This window comes from Semicossyphus pulcher, unplaced genomic scaffold, assembly GCF_022749685.1.
Source record: "Semicossyphus pulcher isolate SPU_LCO1_2020_fin unplaced genomic scaffold, fSemPul1.0.p SCAF_9, whole genome shotgun sequence".
NCBI classification, from domain to species: domain Eukaryota; kingdom Metazoa; phylum Chordata; class Actinopteri; order Labriformes; family Labridae; genus Semicossyphus; species Semicossyphus pulcher.
In genome coordinates, this window is record NW_027211770.1 from 2,301,182 (window position 1) to 2,320,623 (window position 19,442).

Here is a 19,442-nt window from a genome sequence, read left to right on the forward strand (position 1 = left end):
TACATAATGGACAGCAAGGTATACCATGTCCCTTTTTAGTATCGTATTGTATTATAGTATGTAGTATTTTTGAACGTGTCAAAGTAAGTGCTCCTTAATTCAATGAATGCTATACATTGTAGAATGATTTAAAACTCTTATGTTTTATTTATTTTGCCTCAAAGCCAAGCACCCTTTAGTTGGACAGTAATTTTCACTGTTGTTGGTGATAAAAATAATTGTATAACAACCCACTGAACATTTAATGGAAAAATGTTGAATTGTATATTTTGGTTTATGTAATCTATTATACATGGGCAATGCACATCTCTACCTCTCTGTGGAAAACAATGCTACAAGTCTGGGATGCACTGTAATCATTGGTGTGAATGAACTGTGATTGTCATGGAAATCTCGACACTTTTTTTAGCACGTGAATGCAGCATTACAGCCCCACCGCTTCGGCTGGGAGGATAGAGCGATTCCGATTAGGGCTGCTGTTGCCAACGATGCAATGCCTCGTTTTACGGATGAACTCTCTGCATAGGCACCTTCTGAGTGCTGCGGCCACTTCGACGAGGTGGTACCATCCTTGCCTACTCTGAAAATAGCAATAAGCTTCTGTAGAGATCACCCAAAGGACCCAGGCATCGGTAAAGACCCGGCTCGAGGCTTTATGTTTACCGAGGAGAAGCAGGAGAGGTGAGCTGCGCGAGCCGTAGTAACTTTAGCTTGCTACATGCTAACTAACGCTAGTAGTTGGGTATTTTAAAGAGCACCCGTGTTGCTGTTTCACTAAGGCTCTGTTATATGGCTAGGTAAATGTGTTTAGGTAACAGTTGATCGTTGGGTGGGTTTGTGAAATAATGGGCGATGTCCTAACGTTAGAGAACGAAAGCAGTTAATGTTTGTCAGCCAGTGAGCTAACGTTGACCAATCAATGAACAACGAGCTAGCCTCTGGTAACGTTCGGCTAACATTAGTTGTTTGTGCTACCGTTGGGCCCGTTATGCAGCTGACTTCTGGACGAGTCTGTTCAACTAAGCTGGGATAACAACATAGCTGCCTAAGCGTGCCAAAAAAAAAAATAGTACAGCGTTATGAAAGTTTTAACTCTTTTTACTGTAGCAGCACGAGGCGGCACATTAGGATAAATTAGCTAACGTTGGTGCAGCAGCCTTCCTGTCAAAACAAGCACAACGCCTCTGAATGCTCAGCAAGCTGGAGAATTATGTATAACATGTTTGATGCGCTAATGCACATACTGTATTATAACTGCTTTTATTGTTGTTTATTACGTCGAACAAAACTTATTTTATTCCAGACGTTAATACATCCTTGCATCATTCGGCTCAATGTTTTCTCTGTTAATAGTGGGGGTAGGCATGTATCGTCTGACAGATTTAACAATGAGTTAAAAAAGAAAAATGCTTCAAAATAAAATTTTAATCATTCATCTCCTAATCATTATCAAAGTCAACTTTGCCAATTAATTGTAGTGAAGTAATTGTGTATGTCTTGTTCTATTTAGGAAGCTGGGGCCATGGGTTTCTTGCTCAGCCTTCGATGAATTAAGCTAAGCTGGACCCACACGACTCAGCCAACCTTCCCCTACCCACAGGGGGGGCTCCCCTCTCCCCATCGCCCTCTCCAGCAATGGCAGGCTTCAAGCGGGGCTACGATGGCAAGATCGCTGGACTGTATGATCTGGACAAGACGTTGGGCCGTGGCCACTTTGCTGTAGTCAAGCTGGCACGCCATGTCTTCACTGGGGAGAAAGTGGCTGTGAAGGTGATTGACAAGACTAAGCTGGACACTGTGGCCACAGGCCACCTTTTCCAGGAAGTTCGCTGCATGAAACTGGTCCAGCACCCAAACATTGTGCGCCTGTATGAAGTGATAGATACTCAGACGAAGCTTTACCTCATCTTGGAGCTTGGCGATGGAGGGGACATGTTCGACTACATCATGAAACATGAGGAGGGTCTGAATGAAGAGCTGGCTAAGAAATATTTTGCCCAGATTGTCCATGCTATTTCCTACTGCCATCGCCTGCATGTGGTGCACAGGGACCTTAAGCCGGAAAATGTGGTTTTCTTTGAGAAACAAGGGCTGGTCAAGCTCACTGACTTCGGATTCAGTAACAAGTTCCAGCCAGGGAAAAAGCTGACAACCAGTTGTGGATCTCTGGCCTACTCAGCCCCGGAAATACTGCTGGGCGATGAGTATGATGCTCCAGCCGTAGGTATGCAAAGCATTTAGGCTAAGGAATGATGCTAAAGTAATGAAATGAGTCACACTGTTAATGAGAATACATCAGATATTTACAGTGAAGTACTGGCAGACAGGATGTGGGCTAGATCTATGATTCAGTCCATTTTTGAGAGTCTTGTGCTTTGACACAGGAATGGTTGCTATTTTATTATGTTTAATTCATTGATTGTCAAAACGCTGTTTTCATTCCTCACCTCCTAAAAGGCATGTCTCTGTGTCATAACACAGGCTTTTGGCATCAAACTACACTGGACATCTTTATCAAAATCGCACTAAAACTCAGCTATAGCTCAGTGGTGTAATGAGGTTGGCAATGTGGCTAGCACCTGTTTCACACATTTCTGTCACACCTTGCTTTAACACCTTGGTGGTTAGTGTGCTTATGGAGCCTGAACACGTGTTCACCGTGGCCTATTTTGTATTTAGATAGCCTCAATGCAGAACAGCCATCAATCATATGTCAGGACCCCGTGCAACAGAATATTTATGATAGAACTTATTTTAAAAATCAAACTGTGTGTTTTAGTTGCAGTAAGCTGCTAACAGCATTTTGACACAGATCATTTTGTAGCTGCCATAAGCCATGTGCTACAAGGTCAGCTCTACTAGCACTGATGTCTGTGGGTGTCCCATTGCACAAAATTAACTGGCTCATTGATTTTCTATGAGGGCTGACAGAGTGCAGACAGACAGATTGTGTGTCCTTCCATGGCTGATATGATATCTTTCACATCAGGTAGCTTCAATGATGGCGAAAACATGGGTCTATGTTCAGTGCCTGAATTGGATGGTGACGTGCTGAGTTAATCTAGTTTTCCCTCCAGTGTGGTTGGATATGTGGTGAAAGTCCTGTGAGTCCAAAAAGGGTGTTATGGTTGTTTCTATGTGTAGGAAATGCTTTTGAAGTAAGTATCTGTTTCCCCTTTTTTAGTCACGTTTCTCACAAACTGAAGAGGTGCCACAGATGCAATGAGGAAACTGTGGTCACTTTCTCAAGGAAATTATATGCACATACGCACACCAACCCACACTTAACCATAACCTTACACTCATTTAACATGTGCCTAAATAGTCTAAAAAATTCAGTACAGTGTCTGCTTCATTGAGTGTGTCTTTCTCTGGCCCTTAATCAGTAAGGAGACTGCATTTAAGATTTTAATACGGGACAATCCTGAACCAACGAGGGGGAGAGAGACGGCGCGGGTCAGAGATATGATCCATTTGCAGTTATCAGAGTTTAATAATGCAGCACAGCGAGGACACAGATCTGTACCTGTTTCTCATGCTCTGTACCTGCCTCAATAACATCGCGATCTGTCCCGTAATTCTGCGCACAGTTACTATCAAGTATGAACCCCACCCCAACATGCTGTCATGTCCATATGCTGTGTTGTTCATATATTTGACTGATAAACACAGAGCTTTAGAATGTCAGGCTTCATGCTCAAAGTTTCTTCTCACGTCATCACCTCAGTCCGTACTCACCCGCTCTCCCTCCCTCTGTGCTTGTGCGCAGCTCTCCCCCTCTCTGTGCTGTGAGTCTGCATCACAGTTTTTTGTATCATATGATGTTTTTAAAGGTTTATTAAGGTGAATGAGGCTCCGTGTTTATTTGCATACAAAGCGGGAAAGTGAGATCCGATAAAAGTGGCCACTGAAGACACATTTGGAGACGCATTGAAATGCAAAGTGTGAATGCTAGTACTTAGAGCTGTACGGATCACCCGGGACACATGTTAATACCAGGTGTGTTAAGGGCCTCTGATGCCCATAGGCGGACACAGTGTTACAGGAAGGGACTATTTCTGCTGTCCGATTGATCCATAACAAATGTCCAAAGTTTATCATAGTTAGTGATTAATTTTTTTGCAGGCCCCCATCGATTTATCACCCAGCCCTTTTTCTGTGCTCTGTGAGTAACTTTTTGAAATGAATGAAGCTTTACTTTGCATTAGCACCAGGTGATGGAGGGAAAATAATGAAACATGAGAGTCTGGATTAATAGCTGGCTAAAGTTTCAAGATTGTCAACGTTGTCTTGTTGCTCTTGGCCGCATGTGGTGCACAAGGACCAGAGGGTCTGATCATGTAGGGTTCTGACAGAAGTCACTGCTTACTGACTGCTGTGATATGGTCGATTATATTTTTCTTGGATCTGAAGAACACATTTTTTAAATTCACAATTTCCCATTTAGCGTCAGAGTATGCAGATATGATGTCATAGTAAAAAAAAAAGTCTCTCCCAGGAGAAATGAGGAGCCGCAATTATGCTGGGTCTAAGCTGCACGCTTTAGCAGTGCGTGGCAGTCGCAGAACCTCTGGCATTTCATTTTGGCAAACATGTTAACAGGTTAGTGCAGCCACACAGTCTGCATCTATGTTAACAAATAATGTACAGATTAATTGTTTAAGATTGAATATTATTTATTGTATTTTATCAATATAAAGTTAAATAATGAAGAGCCTTGCTCAATCACCCAGAATAGAAAAGAGCAAATGCCATTTTTGAACTCACAATTGAGTTTCACATGCTTGCATCTCGTCACTTGCGTTGCCATTGCCATTTACTTTCTATTTAATTTCTTCATGCGAGTAATTCAATTTGCTCTTGGGACTGTAATTTAAAGTAAAGTGTTGTGAATGTGCATTGCCTGTTTTGGTGCTTGTGATGCTGTGGTCAAAGCCATTAGCCTGGTGTGTTTGCTGCGATGATATAAAGTATATTGAGTTGACAGTGCTTATTGTTTGCACATGAGCATCCTCGGACACAGAAAGGGATAGTTCTGTTTTGCTAGTGACCATCCCAGTGGAGTGAAGCCCTCTTTATCTGCTAGACTTGGCGCCAAAACATGCATGGGGTTTTAGGTTAGAATGAAGTTTATAGCATAATTGAGATCACAATTCCTGACTTTCTTGACAGTTTTTCATATAAATGGCAGTGGTGGGAGTATATCATGCAGCTCAACCAGTGAGTGTTATTTGGGAGGGTGATATCTACAGAATCTTACCTTTTGTACAAGTAGCCATGCAGTGCTGTTTGGCAGGCCATGGCGTCTGCAACATGAGGGCATCAGAGCTGTGTCTCTAGAGAGCAACCAGAGAGGCTCTTAATTGCAGCCCTGGTTACTGTTGCCTGCTGCCAGTAGATGAGAAGAACAGTTAATCCATGCTATTGTTTGGACTGGGCGAGGGGGGTGTTCTACTAAGCTAGATTAATGAGTTAGCGAGGTATGTTGAGCCTAAAGCCAAGCTTTTCAGTGTCATGAGGGTGGCTGTCTTTCAGGAGGTTATATTAACAGTATTGGATTTTAATCCATAAAGCTGTAAAATGAGCTGTCCTTTGAATCATTATTTTTAGATGATATTCTTTATGGTAATTGTAAATGGACTGTACTTATATAGCGCTTTTCAATCCTTTGCGACCACTCAAAGCTGCTTTTACATTACATGTCACATTCACACACACTATCACACACTGATGGCAGAGCCTGCTACGTAAAGTGCCCAACTGTCAATCAGTTATCACATTCATACCCGTTGGCTATGCCACTGGGAGCAATTTGGGATTCAGTGTCTTGCAGAAGAATACTTCTACATTTAGACTGACCACTCGATCCCACAGGATCCGTCTCCTGCTCGTTCCGTCTGCGCCGCGTTTGTGGTCCATCAATGGCGCGAGCCCTCACACACAGGAAGCGTGTCTGGTCCACAGCTCAGCGCAGGGCAGCGAGATCACAAGATTGCGGGAGAACTACATAATCGCGTGAGAATTGAGAAATCACGCGATAACTTCAATGTTAGCAGAGCAACACACAAACTACAGTTCAGTTTGCACATCCGAGGTTGATTATCTGCTCATTTGGAAATCAGTCCGTGATTTTTGCGCTTCTACCATGGAGGAGTACACTACCTAATTAAAAATGTTCATTTTTCGAGATTTCAGTGTGTATCTTAAAATAAACGGGAAAAAACGGGAGTCTGTACCGGAGACGGATCCTGTGGAATCGAAGATTGAGGGAGCTGGGGATCGACATTCTCCGACATTCTGATTGAAAGATGACCGACTCTACCACTGAGCCACAGTGGCCCTGGCTGTCTTTATGATCTTTATGAATCTTTATGAACCATATAGATTTTCCACTGAGGGTATATATTATCTATCCAAACTTTAACTGTACGTTAATAATGCCACTGAAGATATTCAGTTATAGCATGGCCTTGTTTGATTTGTTTCATTACCATCGGAGCTTATCCAGAGGAAACAAAGGAGATTGAGCTATAGCAATTATACAGATGTACCTGGGTTTGCATCATTATTTATTTACACTTGTAAATCTGCATGAGGGTTTCTGTTCTAATAAGTCTGTCTCAGCTCCACTTTGTGTTACAGGGACTGCTGTTTAGCAGCACTGTGTTTAAAAGATAAATATCCCTGGTATAATACAAAACCAACAGTTCATTAGTACAACCACTGTGTACATTGGAGACTGTGTGGTGCAAAATTAAGGGCTGTGTCCTTCTTGTCAACGACAGGGAATGCTGATGTCCTCGATTTTCATTAAGTCTGACTGTGCACACAAACAAAACTCAAATTCCCAGTCAAGGTTATATTTGTGAATGTAACACATTAACACCCTACACCTCTGCCCTCCTCTTTACCTTTGGGTTGAATTTTGCTGTGCCTGAGGCATTTTGTAATGGCTGACCAGGATGGAAAGATGTGCATGTACAGACACACACAAATATACAGTCTTATACAGCAGTTTTCCAGTCACTTACTGTTATGTAACTCAGTGTCTCAGACAGACTGATTGATGGTTTGTAGGAATGGTGTATGGACAAACAGGTTCATCAGGAAGGCTGACATAAAGCAGCTGGATAAAATTACACTGTGCAGATCTGTGCGCCTTCTTGAAATCCTTATTCCTAAATAGGGAACTTTCCAGTTCCCAGTTGCTGAAAAGAAAAGATCAGCTGTTCAGTTCAGCGGCTTACAGAAGAATCAACAATTACGAGAATGGAATGATGGAAAATATAGAATGAAATGAAAGATATGAACCAGAGCAAACAAGAGAGAGATACCTTTTGCAGAGGGGGTCAGGCAGAAAGAGAGAAATACTTGTGTGGTTGTTTTTATGCCGTTTCATTTATTTAGCGATATCTTTCCAGATGGTTGGGTAGAGCACAGCTCTTCAGGAAGTATTTAGTTGGCTTATTTGCCAGTGGTTTTGCATAATCCTCCTCAGAAAAATGATCACTGCCAACACGGAGTTGTCTCAGTGTTGCACATGGAGTGTTGATGTATTTATTCGGTGCAACTAGCCACATGAGGCCAATATCACTCAAGGAATCACAGTGAAATCGCTGTGGTGACTAGGACACTCCTAGTTTGAAATTTCTGATTAGCTCACAACATCACTTTCTGAACCTAACAGCTGATCTATGGCAGGGCACAGCATGCTAAGGAACACAGACCTCTGATGGTTGAGGAAAAAAGACTAGGTCAAAACCTACCATGTGGCTGACCGCATCAGGTCAATGTGCGCTTTTGTGGGCAATGTGTTGGACTGTCCGTATAACGTGTTTGAAAGCAGGTGCGCGCTGCGGACGTAGGTGAGGAAAGCGGATGAGCAGCGGAGGAGCAGCCCTGCCTACTCCCCTGATAAAGTCACGTCAGGGGAGGTCTGATATGCTCCATGATCCACCATTGCGATGTCGCAACTCTCTCTCTCCATAGCTGTGAAAGTACCATCACTCACTCACGTTTTCATCGGCCTCATAAGAACAGTCCTTGTAACTCATTGCCCCCAAGCGCACATTGACCTGATGCGATCAGCCACATACTAGGTTTTGACCTAGTCTTGTTCTTTAAAGCTTCAGTTTTGTTTTTCTGTCCAGCTTCTCTAAACAGGCGTAGTGCTGTCTGCTGTAGCTCACTCTCTATTGATGTGCCTCATACAACCTTACCTTCAAGAAACTGAACTTTCCCTTTAAGATTTTTTCCCTGTCTGAATGACACACTCTTAACCAGGCCTTACTTAACAGGCCTTTTTTCACAGAACACATTCTGCCTAGTCTTTGTAGGAAAAGCACATGTTTTGCTAATAACATTTATTATGGCTGCGATCTATTCCAGTAAGCCCTGACAGCGTGACAGTAAGTCTGCATACACGATAGCAGACCCATGCCACTTATTCATCACCATGTGCTTTTGTCAGAATGTCTTCTGTTAGCCCTGTTAAACAACATCTGTGCTGCTTGTTTTCAAGTTATTGGCCTTTTTTTCCCTAATGGCTAACCCTGGTAACTGGTGGTCTGACACCATCACACTCCTTAAGACATCTTTTGTCATAGACTGTAAGATTTTAAAAGACTCTAGTTGCAAGACTACAACTAGGTTTTATTTAGATAATTTCCCATCATGCTCCTGGTGGAAAATACCAGGAGGAAAACAAACAATGGAGCAGAAACAAAAGCAGCTTTTGGCCACGGTTGCCATCAGAGGTTTGTGATATGTGCACTAAATGATTCTGTGTCTTTAGCGAGGTTAGCATCACAAAATGGCAGGCTGCTAGTGAGGCGTTTTTTCCTTCCTGCTTCAAACTTTCATTAGTCCATTGATGCTATCTGCTCCTGCTCTAAAGCTGTCCTAACAGCAAATGAACGCTCAACAGTCGTTTACAAGTTTGGTTTCATAGGAACACGAAGACTGAAGAAGGAAAAACTGATGAGACAGACTAAACAGCTGGAACTAAGTTATATGACTGACTTACAGAAAATGTTGATGATTGGAGCTCAGCTCAAATCCAGCAGCCTTAATGAAAACTCAACTGTTTGCTGCTGTAGCTAGCCAGCCCCATTTAGCCTTGGAAATCCAACCCAATGTAGCTTCTGTAAGCTGCCTCTGTCAGCAGCTCTGGAGTAGCCAGTTAGCAAGGGTGGCTGGGTGACTATTTGAAGGCGGTATAACCACTTGCCAAGGAAACCCACGGTTCAGCAGCAACCAGTTTATATGTGTGTTGATTTCAGTACATCTTGATGTTAACCTTCTAAAATTTAGTTACACATGTGTGACCAATGAAAATGTTTAGTTGCCCTTAACTTGTCGCACACTGGAGCCCTGTTGACAATAAAGTCTCTTGTTCTCTAAATTATTTCAGGCAGTGGACAAAAGTTTTGAGAATATAAAAAAAGAATGTCATTTATTTGTTTAAACACTTTGAACCCAATACTGTAGGCTGGACTTTGATCCATAATGAACTAGGCCAGTTCTGCTGTTAGGTCTTCATTTTGCATCCTGGTGTATTATTATCAGTAATCAACTTCTTTTCCATGGCCAATCATTGCATCAGTGAGTGCTGGCTGCCTAGCCCCTCTAATACCAATCATACCAAAGATTTTTAAAATTCAGAGTATCTCAGGAATGAGGAATCAAATTGAGTGTACATGCCAAAAACTGGGTTTGGGCTGGTAGTCTGAACAGGGTGTCCTGAGGCCGTCCTTTCATTCAAACAAAGTCTACTTTATCTTTATAGAGAATCTGTATTTTCCCTTTTTTTTAATAACTCACTCAAATTATCAAGTCATATTTCTCATCAGAATAAACATTTTTAATTGATTGAATAGCATCACAATTTACAGCACATACAGCTCTGCTGGTTAAGACGGAAACACTGTCAAAACTCTGCTCCATTAAGCTGTTCCTGCTCATCAAGCTAGTGTCATAAATCAATAAATTTGGGCATAAAACAATAATAAAAAATATATAATAATCAGGTAATGGATCTTTTCCCCACCTAAAATGGAAAAGGGTGGTATTTGACAGGACACGTATGTGAAAGTGATTGTGAAATGCAGTGTCTTTGCATTGCTTAATGGTCAATTTCATTTTACCTGCATTCATTCCAAAGTATTTAATTTTGTCCATTTAGTTTGACTTAAAAAGTGCTGCTTTCTTAATCAAGGTATGAAGAAAATCCCAAACTGCTGTATATATTTAAAATTAGTTTAACTGGATAATAATACAATTCAACATTGCCTGATTTAAAAGATAACTTTGAAGCTTGGCTTTAGTATTGTTTTACTCTTCTTACCAGAATTGAAATATCACAGGTACATGTATTGAAAACCACTTGACAGTGCCAATGCCTAGTGTTGTGTATTAGACAGGATCTATCATGATATAAATAACGCACCACCATGAAATCTGAGTAATTTCTTTTTACCTTTTTTATACCATTAGATCAGTGGGATATGCATTTATGTTAATTCAACATCATAGCACTACTTTCAGTGCAGTTTAAGCAAAGGAATCGTATTATCAGCCTTTTGTACACTGCGGTTCCGTCTCAGCGCCCTTACGGAGCTCCGTCCTCATGCCACCTTTGTCATTTTACATTGGACCAAGCAACGCCGGCATAAAGCCACACTAGTGTGTATTTTTAAATACGCTCTGGCTTTGCGGAAGCAAAACGTGTGCGAGGTGTAAACAAACAGCTCGTGCTTCAAATACACACACACTGCGCTGTTCCGCCCTGCCGGCTCTGCAGTTTACACAGACGCCGTTTCGCTTCTTTTTCACTGTTACTACCCTCGATGCTGGCTCAGAGCGACTTCGCCCCACTATTACCTCAGTGCGTTCTACATAGAAGACGAAACGTAACAGAGGCATGATAATCCCGCCTGGAGCTGGCAGTGTGAAAAGGGCTATTGTCTCATATACCTACTTTGTTCAGTTCTTGGAAGCATATTTGTATTCATTTTGTAGTGATTCAGAACATTAATGCTTGTCTTAATTTGTGAATTAATGGCTGTAGGTTTCATCTCCACTCTCCCCTCTCTCTGAGACAGTAGCTAGCTGGTCAGTGAGGAGCTGTAGCTACCAATTGCTGCAGGTTGTCTTTCACACAGCAATGGAGCGGCTGTGGCTCAGTGGTAGAGTCGGTCGTCTTTCAATCTGTAGGTCGGATGTTCGATTCCCTCAGGCTACATGTCGAAGTGTCCAAGACACTGAACCCCAAATTGCTCCCGGTGGCATAGCTAACGGGTATGAATGTAACTGATTGACAGTTGGGCACTTTACGTAGCAGCTTCCGCCGTCAGTGTATGTGTGTGTGAATGGGTGAATATGATGCGTAGTATAAAAGCAGCTTTGAGTGGTCGCAAAGACTAGAAAAGCGCTATATATGTACAGTCCATTTACCATTTACAGCCACATTTTCATACACAGATACTTTTTTATTCAGTTTGACAGTATTTTTCTATGCCTAACGGATAAACTTTCAAACTCCAGCAACATCATGGTATCATGATACCCCACTGTTACTGTTAAAGTCAGAAATACTGGCATCTACTATAAATTCAAGCTTGTATGTATTTCACCACTACTTTCAGTTGTAGTTGACAGCAGGGTCAGTATGTATTCAGCTGGAGGCAGAACAGGTGTGTGATATGTCCCACAGAGCATTCTGCCATACTCTGCACTGTATCTGTTTTCAACCTCAGTGTGGGATGTCTTCATTTGGACTCGGCTACCTAACTTTGGCTCGCCCGGTTCCCTGTCATCTTCTCTGTTCCTTTCCGCTTCCCTAACAGCAGTCCAGGTTGAACTGGCAGATGTCTGGTCTGTTCTTGATCTGACACATCTGCTATTAATACTCACACTGAGCTACTCTCTGGCTGACTTTTCCAGAAGTTCACATCTTAAATGAAACAGCCAACACTGTACTGTATCTGACCAGTGCTTGGTAAGCAAAACGGTGAATTAGTCAGAGGTGTTCTCATTTGTTATTAGTACGTCTTTCCACTGAAAGTTAACATGAATATGGTGAAGTTGGTGTTAAAAATGAAGTATTTATTTTATCTGCCATTTTTTCTGCTCACTTCTACAATCAAATCTTAATACTTTCATTTACTTTGCAGAGTCAGATTATTGATATAGAGTAAAACAAACTTGTACATTTTTATGGATAATAGTTTTTTTTTAAAGAAAATTCTCCTCTGCGATGCTTTGCTAGATTTCTCTATATTTTCACAGCCTCATTTTATTCGTTATTTTCTTAATCATAGAGTAAATAAGACGTAGAGTCATGTCCTCTTTAAGGAGAGAGTGATAACAGAAAGGACATGAAGAAAGGAAATGATGTTGGCCTTACCAAAGACAGAGCTGTCGGAGTAAGTAATATCACAGTATGGCTCCACTGTAGAGAGACGAAAGCAGGCATGCAGGGAAACATGGCTGATTAGGTGTAATTATTCCTTTCAGTGATCCATGACAAATGAGAGGTGGTGCTGCTGGGTGCAATGAGGCCCATCACTCTGTATCATCACAGGCCACTGGATAGGCCTAGCTGGCTGTTTGGCATGCTAATTGACTGATATGCTTTCTAACGTGTTTGTTAACTTAATTTGGTTTTCCATTGGCAAAGGTGTAGATACCCACCTGTTGTATTGGTATCACCTCAAATGTGGAGTCAAAACACTGCAGGCCACGGATTAGTGAGAGAATTGACTACAGGGCTATACGAAACAACCTTCACACCTCACCCACCATTTTTGCTTGATGAATAAGATTTGTATGTGTGCACAGGGGAACCTAGACGTTAGATGCCTCTGCTTTTAGTTACCACAGACTTTACAGGTGACAATGGTTTGCTTATGGTCAGACACTGCAAAAGTGAGCCAATTCTAGATGACTGATGACCAGCATAGTAAAATGCTAAAACCTTGATACATTTTGTGGTGAAAGAAAATCAAAAATACAAATCCTGAGTTTTTCAGTCCTGATTTAATCCATTTCCTTTAACCCACTCCCTGGTTATTGGTACTATGGCTGCTGTCATTTCAAGCTGCTTTCTTGCCTAATCAGAGCAAAATGCCTGAATGCAGAGTAGCAGAGGAAAAGATGCCAAGAGACAAATCCACAGTCGCTAATTAAAACATCATGGTGCAGCTGAAGTACAGAGAGGAGGAGGAGGAGGAGGAGGAGGAGGAGGATGTTCAGGAGATGTTAAATTAATGTGAGTGTATCTTAGGGGAAGGGGGATTGGGAAGAGGAGAACGAGTAGAACTTGGGGGGCTCCAAGACATTTTAGAAAGGTGAGCAAGGAAAAAAGGTAGTGATGGTTAAATGTTGAGTTGTACCTTACTGAGGAGATGTAGTGTAATAAAAGGCTAGTAATAGTAATAAAAGGCTTAATGAGCAGGATTTTCTATATTAAATATTCCCTATTAATCAACATCATGATCCAGGAGAAGTGTGAGCTGATGTCTATATCTGCAGAGGATCTGCCCTTCGTCTGTGTTTCTATTCTTCTTATTCTGCTCTGTTTGGGGCATTTTGGACGATCTATGGACTGTCTATGGCGGGGCAGAGGTCTGGATCTCAGCCGACAGTCCGCAGGTCGGGACCATAGACTGTATAAAAAGATGGACGACATGACAGCTCCCTAAAAGTGAAGCCAAAACATTTGGAGCGCCCCCTGCTGACTGGCTGCAGTATAGGTCATAAAGATGTTAACAGATGGGACATGGGTCAAACTATAAAATCAAAATACACGCCCGGTACATTTTTCTCAAACGTGGTTTCTATCATTATAGTTAGTTATAATCATGGTGATTCACGTCCAAGTGTTCATTTTTCTGATGATTATTTTTAATGAGTTATTTGATGCTGTCAAAATGATGATTGACAGCTCTGTTGACACATTAGGCTCCTGCAGCCAATCAGTTCTGGGTGAGCAGAGCGGAGGACGATCCGCGAGAGGAAACGTAACTAAAATAATCACTACAGTCATTGAAGTTTCCATACCGGTGAACGTTAACCTCAGACCAACACAGAGAAGCTGTTCTGCTGTTAAACATGCCTGTGTGCGGGATCCTTGCTGTTTTTTCGGTTAGTTAAGTGTGTTTGGGTTAAGACAAGTGGCTATAGCCAATCTCTACTGCACAGTCTCTGGCTCCGTATGACGTCACCATCGCAAGATGGCAGCGCCTATCACGGGCTATTTTGGCATCAATTTCGTACAATGGGAGCAGATGGAGACGCGTTGTCCATCTATATACAGTCATTGGTCGGGACTCAATCAAACCGTAGCATCACGGTGACATGGCTGTCTCTCTGCTCTGCTCTCTGTCTGTCTGTAGCACCGTAAAATCGTAACTTAAACATCTTTATGAGACGTCTTCATTTGCCGTTCTGTGAATGAGAACAGTCCGCGCGCGCATGCATGTGTCTCACTGCTGTAAGGAGCTGCAGGTGTGCTGAAGGCGGAGTAGACAGACGCACACACCTGGCAGCAGCGCGACGATGGCTTATTAAAACAAAACCCTATATCTTCCTGCGGGGTTGTACGGAGGTGTAGACGTGTAAGCTTGTTGTTTAGAGCGTAACCGCTGTGAAACTAGCAGACAATAAAGCTTAAAGCTCCTGTACTGTCGTTATTATCGAACTTAAAACTAACTGAGAGCCAGACTGTACACATGGGATCTCGTCTGCGCAGTTTAGATGCGCAGAGAGTAGAAACAGCGGTGCTCTGAAAGCAAGCTTTCTTTGGCTGATTACTGAGATTTTAACACGAGTTTGTTCTTCACAATGTTTCGTTCTGTATGGGAAAGATAATGCTTCCCTTCGCTGTGTGTGCTGCTCTGCGCAGCTGTGACGCGCACTCTGGCAGCGATAGGGACGTCCTCATCATGCCTGCCACCTAGTGCTGACTGAGTAGTTGAAGTTATAAGTTTGCTATGTATGTTCCAAAATGCAAGAAAATATTTTGATAGTTTTTTTAATGTGTCTGTTTAGAACATATGTTCTGCATATGTTAGTAATTGTCATTTTTGCGCTGGTTTTAGATTAACCATGAGTGAGATGGCTGTTTCATTTCTTGACTTCAGCTGTATTTTGGTGAAAAGAGTGAGAGCCTCGCTCTCATAATGTCAAAGTTAAAACTGTGCTCTCTGTATGTCGGAAGGTGTACTAACTTATTCCCACAGCACTGCAAAAAATGTAATTAATTTATGTTGGAGCATATCGGAGGACATTTACACCGATATATCTGAGAAGTGCAAATATTGGCCAATACAATTGGTTGATGGATAAATTGGTCGGGCTCTAATATATTGTTGTGTAAGGCTGCTTTGTTGTGTGCGCATGTGTATGTGTGGACAGATTTACCAGAGGGCCTGACAAAAGCGTGTTTCAGTCCCTTATTTGAGACAGGGAGCATTGCTATAGCAACACATGCTGCTGCGAGTGAGCCAGGTGCGAGGCAGTACGCCTGTGGTCCCTGGGGGTCTCCTCCTCTGCTCTCCCCACCCCTCAATCTCTGGCATCGGTCAAACTCGGGCACACGTCTACAACTGCAGACTAACAGAAGAGATACACATACACTAATAAATTGAGAAGACCAGTTAATAGAAAAACCCAACCTGAGTAGCACTAACTGTAGATTTAATCAAACCCCCTGAGGTTGTCGTTTAAAGATAGACAGTATCAACGTGCTTGTTTACATGTGAAGGATTGCGAATGCTGCAGGTCACTCCTGGGTCAAACTCCTTGACGTGGTTATGGCTGCAGTATAGCTTTTTTCTTTAAACCCTTCTGTTGATGTTACATAACCCAGTTTTTACTGGTAATCCATGCCTAAATGCAACATGTAAAAGTAAAAAAAAAAAAAGCCACTGGAGCCATCATCTCTTGTGAGTTTTTGAAAGATTTCATGAGTCAAATCTGTGAAATGCTTTTATGATTGTAAATTCCTGTGGATATGTGTTGTACATACCAGCTTACACACATAGAGTATGCATGCATCAGTCCAGTGTAGGTTTCCTGTTGTTAGACAGGACACAAGAAAAAGATTTATTATAGGCTGTTTGGTTAAGTAGGTGAACAGAAGAGAAATGATGGATGATCACTCTGCTCGGAATCAGGTTTGCCCTAGTTTACTGCCATCGTGGTTATTATGAAGAAAAGGGCTAATAGAAGCTCGGAGTTTAAAGGCCCATTTTGTCTGTTGTAGCTAAACTAATGCTATCAATCGGCCTCCACTGAAGTATCTAATCTATTGTCGCAATTGCCACAATAATTATTAACACATTAAAGCTGCATGGCGTATGCACTAGGGGCGTATCTTCCATGACAGATCCAGATCTACGAGTAAATTCTGTCTACTATTGCAAGTGCAGCCTATTCACCAGAGCACATAGCGAGCTGATCGCTCTGCATGCATAAGCTCTGTGCATGCAGGGTGTCATCTGGCTGTGAACATGCAATGTACGCAGCTACTGTCTCAGATCATGTTGCCTGGATGCTTGTGGCAGGCATTCAGTTACACAAGGCAGCTTTTGAGTGCATTTATTCCCACTATCAGAGGCCACTCGTCCTGGTGTTGGTTAACCCTGTGGCTACAGTGTTCACTCTGTGGATCTGATGTGCCCAGGAAGTGTTTTTTTGTTTTTTTGAGTAAGCTTTTGTTCATGCCATTTGAGTTTTAGAGTTTTATCATCATCAGCTGCACTGGGAGGCCCGTTAAAGGAGACCTGCAGCCCTAGAAGGGGAAAAAACAATATGTTGCTTTACAAAATAGTAAATTGAGTAGTGAGCCTGTTGCGTAACCTCAGCTGCAGTGCTTCAGATTTATCATGGAAGTTTTCATCTGACACCCTTCTTACTTGTTTGGTATTACAGCAAATGCAAGGGTCACCAATCAAGTCAAGTACATGTACCTCCTCAAAATTGTACTAATGAATACTTGACTAAATGTTCTGTTCTTTCAACACTAGTTTTAAGCGCTAAGTGGAAAACTATATCTTGCTAACACACTAAAGATAGTGAACATAGTTAGCATGTGAGGACGCTGACATTAGCATTTAACTCGGAACATTGAATAATTTTAGTTTTTCAACAGTTGGTCAGACTTTATATACTAGAGACAATTTATAGATTTTAGTCTCTTTCTAATTCTCAGCAGATTAGAAGCCCAAAGCCATCATGCTAATAGAAGACAACATGAGGCCTGGGAGAGAGCTGCACTTTATTCTGGGGATCTGGCTCACATCCATATTCAGCTACAGTATGCTAGTTCCCAGTGTTCATCATTGAGAGCTTGCACTTCTCCTGTCCTTCCTCTCTCTGTCTTACTCACTCCCTCTTCCATTGTCTGACTTATACACACAAATTTACTGCATATTCATACACACACATATTATATTGTTCTTAAACACATCCTCCTCTAATCAGTGATGCACTGATATGCTATCTGCATCAGTGCATTCTGGCTGCTCCGCGGTGCCAGGGCTCTTTTCAGCATCTGTTGCTCTTTCTCTTGCTGGAAGGATGAGGATGAGAAATATGCCCCAGTGATACAATTAACATTTGGAATCACACAGGAAAAAAAATCCCCCATAACCCTACGCATAAAATCTGTTGGCACTGTCTTTTTGCATGCTTGAAACCAGTCAGTGTCAGGGGGCTTTGTGCTTGTTAGAGGAGTAGATTGGAAGAGCTGTGGCATGTCTGTCTTTGTAGTCTTCAACCTATTTATTCCTGCACATGTCGATGTCAGATTTGGTCCACATTTACCTGTTTTCTTTATGAGATGTCACACATGCATCATCTTCCAGCGTCTGTAGCAATTATTTGGGTGTCACAAACATTACTTGTACCAAACACTACAAATGGCTTAAAGCATAAAAGAAGGAGTTTAAGTACCTGAGTATTATTAAATGAGAATGGAAAAGTGAATGAAACTTGCTCATTAGAGGCTTTCATCAGGATGTAGTGGTTTGGTTTGAACTACAGGTGTAGAGCATGTTTATTGTGCAGTGCCACCAAGTATCAAGGCTACTGTCAAACTTGATGATCCCAGCCAGTGTTTAATCTATTTTCATGTGTGTGTGCATTTTTGGGATTTGCTGCAGGTTATTGTAGAATCATTTACACAATGAGATAAGTCAGGAGGATGTGTGTGTGAGGAGGGTGCTTCATGAAACTTGACAGTATTTATCTATCTTTTTTTCCGAGGACCCAACTGCTGATACCTGAATTCTTTCCCATTCTCAAAACACACCTATGACTTAGAGCTGGGCGATCTGACGATATATCTCGTCAAAACAATATGAAAATATCTATCGGATGTGTTTTTCTACTATCTATCGTGATGTTGCAAAACCAGCGGCCAATGTGCTTTACGGCAATTGAGTGTGACGGCTGGGTGCATGTCAACTGCATGTCCGCTGCGGATTCAGCTGGGCTGATCCTGCCAGTCCTGTCTTTCTACATGAGTTTAACCTTAATAAAGGCCCGAAACAATTTGAATATGTTCACTTTATAAAAGTCATTTAGATTTATTATATACAGGAAAGAATGAAGAGGCATCTGCTCAACTGTAAATACTAATTAATAAATGTAAATAAAATATACATTCATTACTCACTTCACTTTAGCTGGCTGTTTGCCATATCCAGGGGTAGTTTCGGGGTTGGTCTTAACAGGAAACAATCTTATTTACATTAGAAACGGGACCTTAATTAACACACAGCTAAAACAACCGTATGAGCCGAGACGGAGATAGAGAGAGCTAGGGTCAGAGAGAGAGAGAGATATAGTGCCGGAGTTATGTTCGTAACCTGTTGTTATTTATTCATTTTTTACGAACATAATGTAGGTTTAGGCCTACATGAGACTTATGACTACGTTTTATTTTAAGAAAAATTAAGCAGGAACCGCAATAAGGAGCCTTGTGAAACAACTTCCTAGAAATGTAAATAATAAAGTAAAAAACACTTCAAAATAAAAGCATTGTTATTATTGCTGCTAGAGATAAATGCATTACATTTTCATATTGAAGGCTAGGGCAATATTTTATTTATTTTTCATCCTTAAATTTACTTTTGTAAAATTGTTAGGTTCTCAATAAAACAAGAAAATACTCTTTTTATTTGTCAAGTACTTAATTCACACAGGGTTATCCAAAAATAGGCTTTACTATGTGCTAATTTCATATAGACCAATTATTTGTTAAACTAGCAGAAAACAATCAATATCGTGATATGTATCGTAGCGAGATATGATATAATCCCATATCATGATATAGGATTTTTTTCCATATCGCCTAGCCCTTCTATGACTCTTAAATCAGGTTATTGCAGTTTGGGTTATAACTACTGTCACTAGAAGTTCCTTCCTTTACAAAT

The 19,442-nt window shown here is 41.5% G+C and overlaps 1 protein-coding gene across 1 annotated transcript in view; it reads left to right on the forward strand.

Annotated features, from left to right (window-relative positions):
* The first annotated feature begins 1,557 nt into the window (after positions 1-1,557).
* snrka (SNF related kinase a) overlaps positions 1,558-19,442 on the forward strand; it is a 51,229-nt gene continuing 33,344 nt past the window's right edge. Inside the window, exon 1 of the mRNA XM_069656981.1 lies at positions 1,558-2,224. Within this exon, the coding sequence (XP_069513082.1) occupies positions 1,636-2,224 (589 nt within the window). The 5' untranslated portion in view covers positions 1,558-1,635. The remainder of the gene's footprint in view (positions 2,225-19,442) is intronic.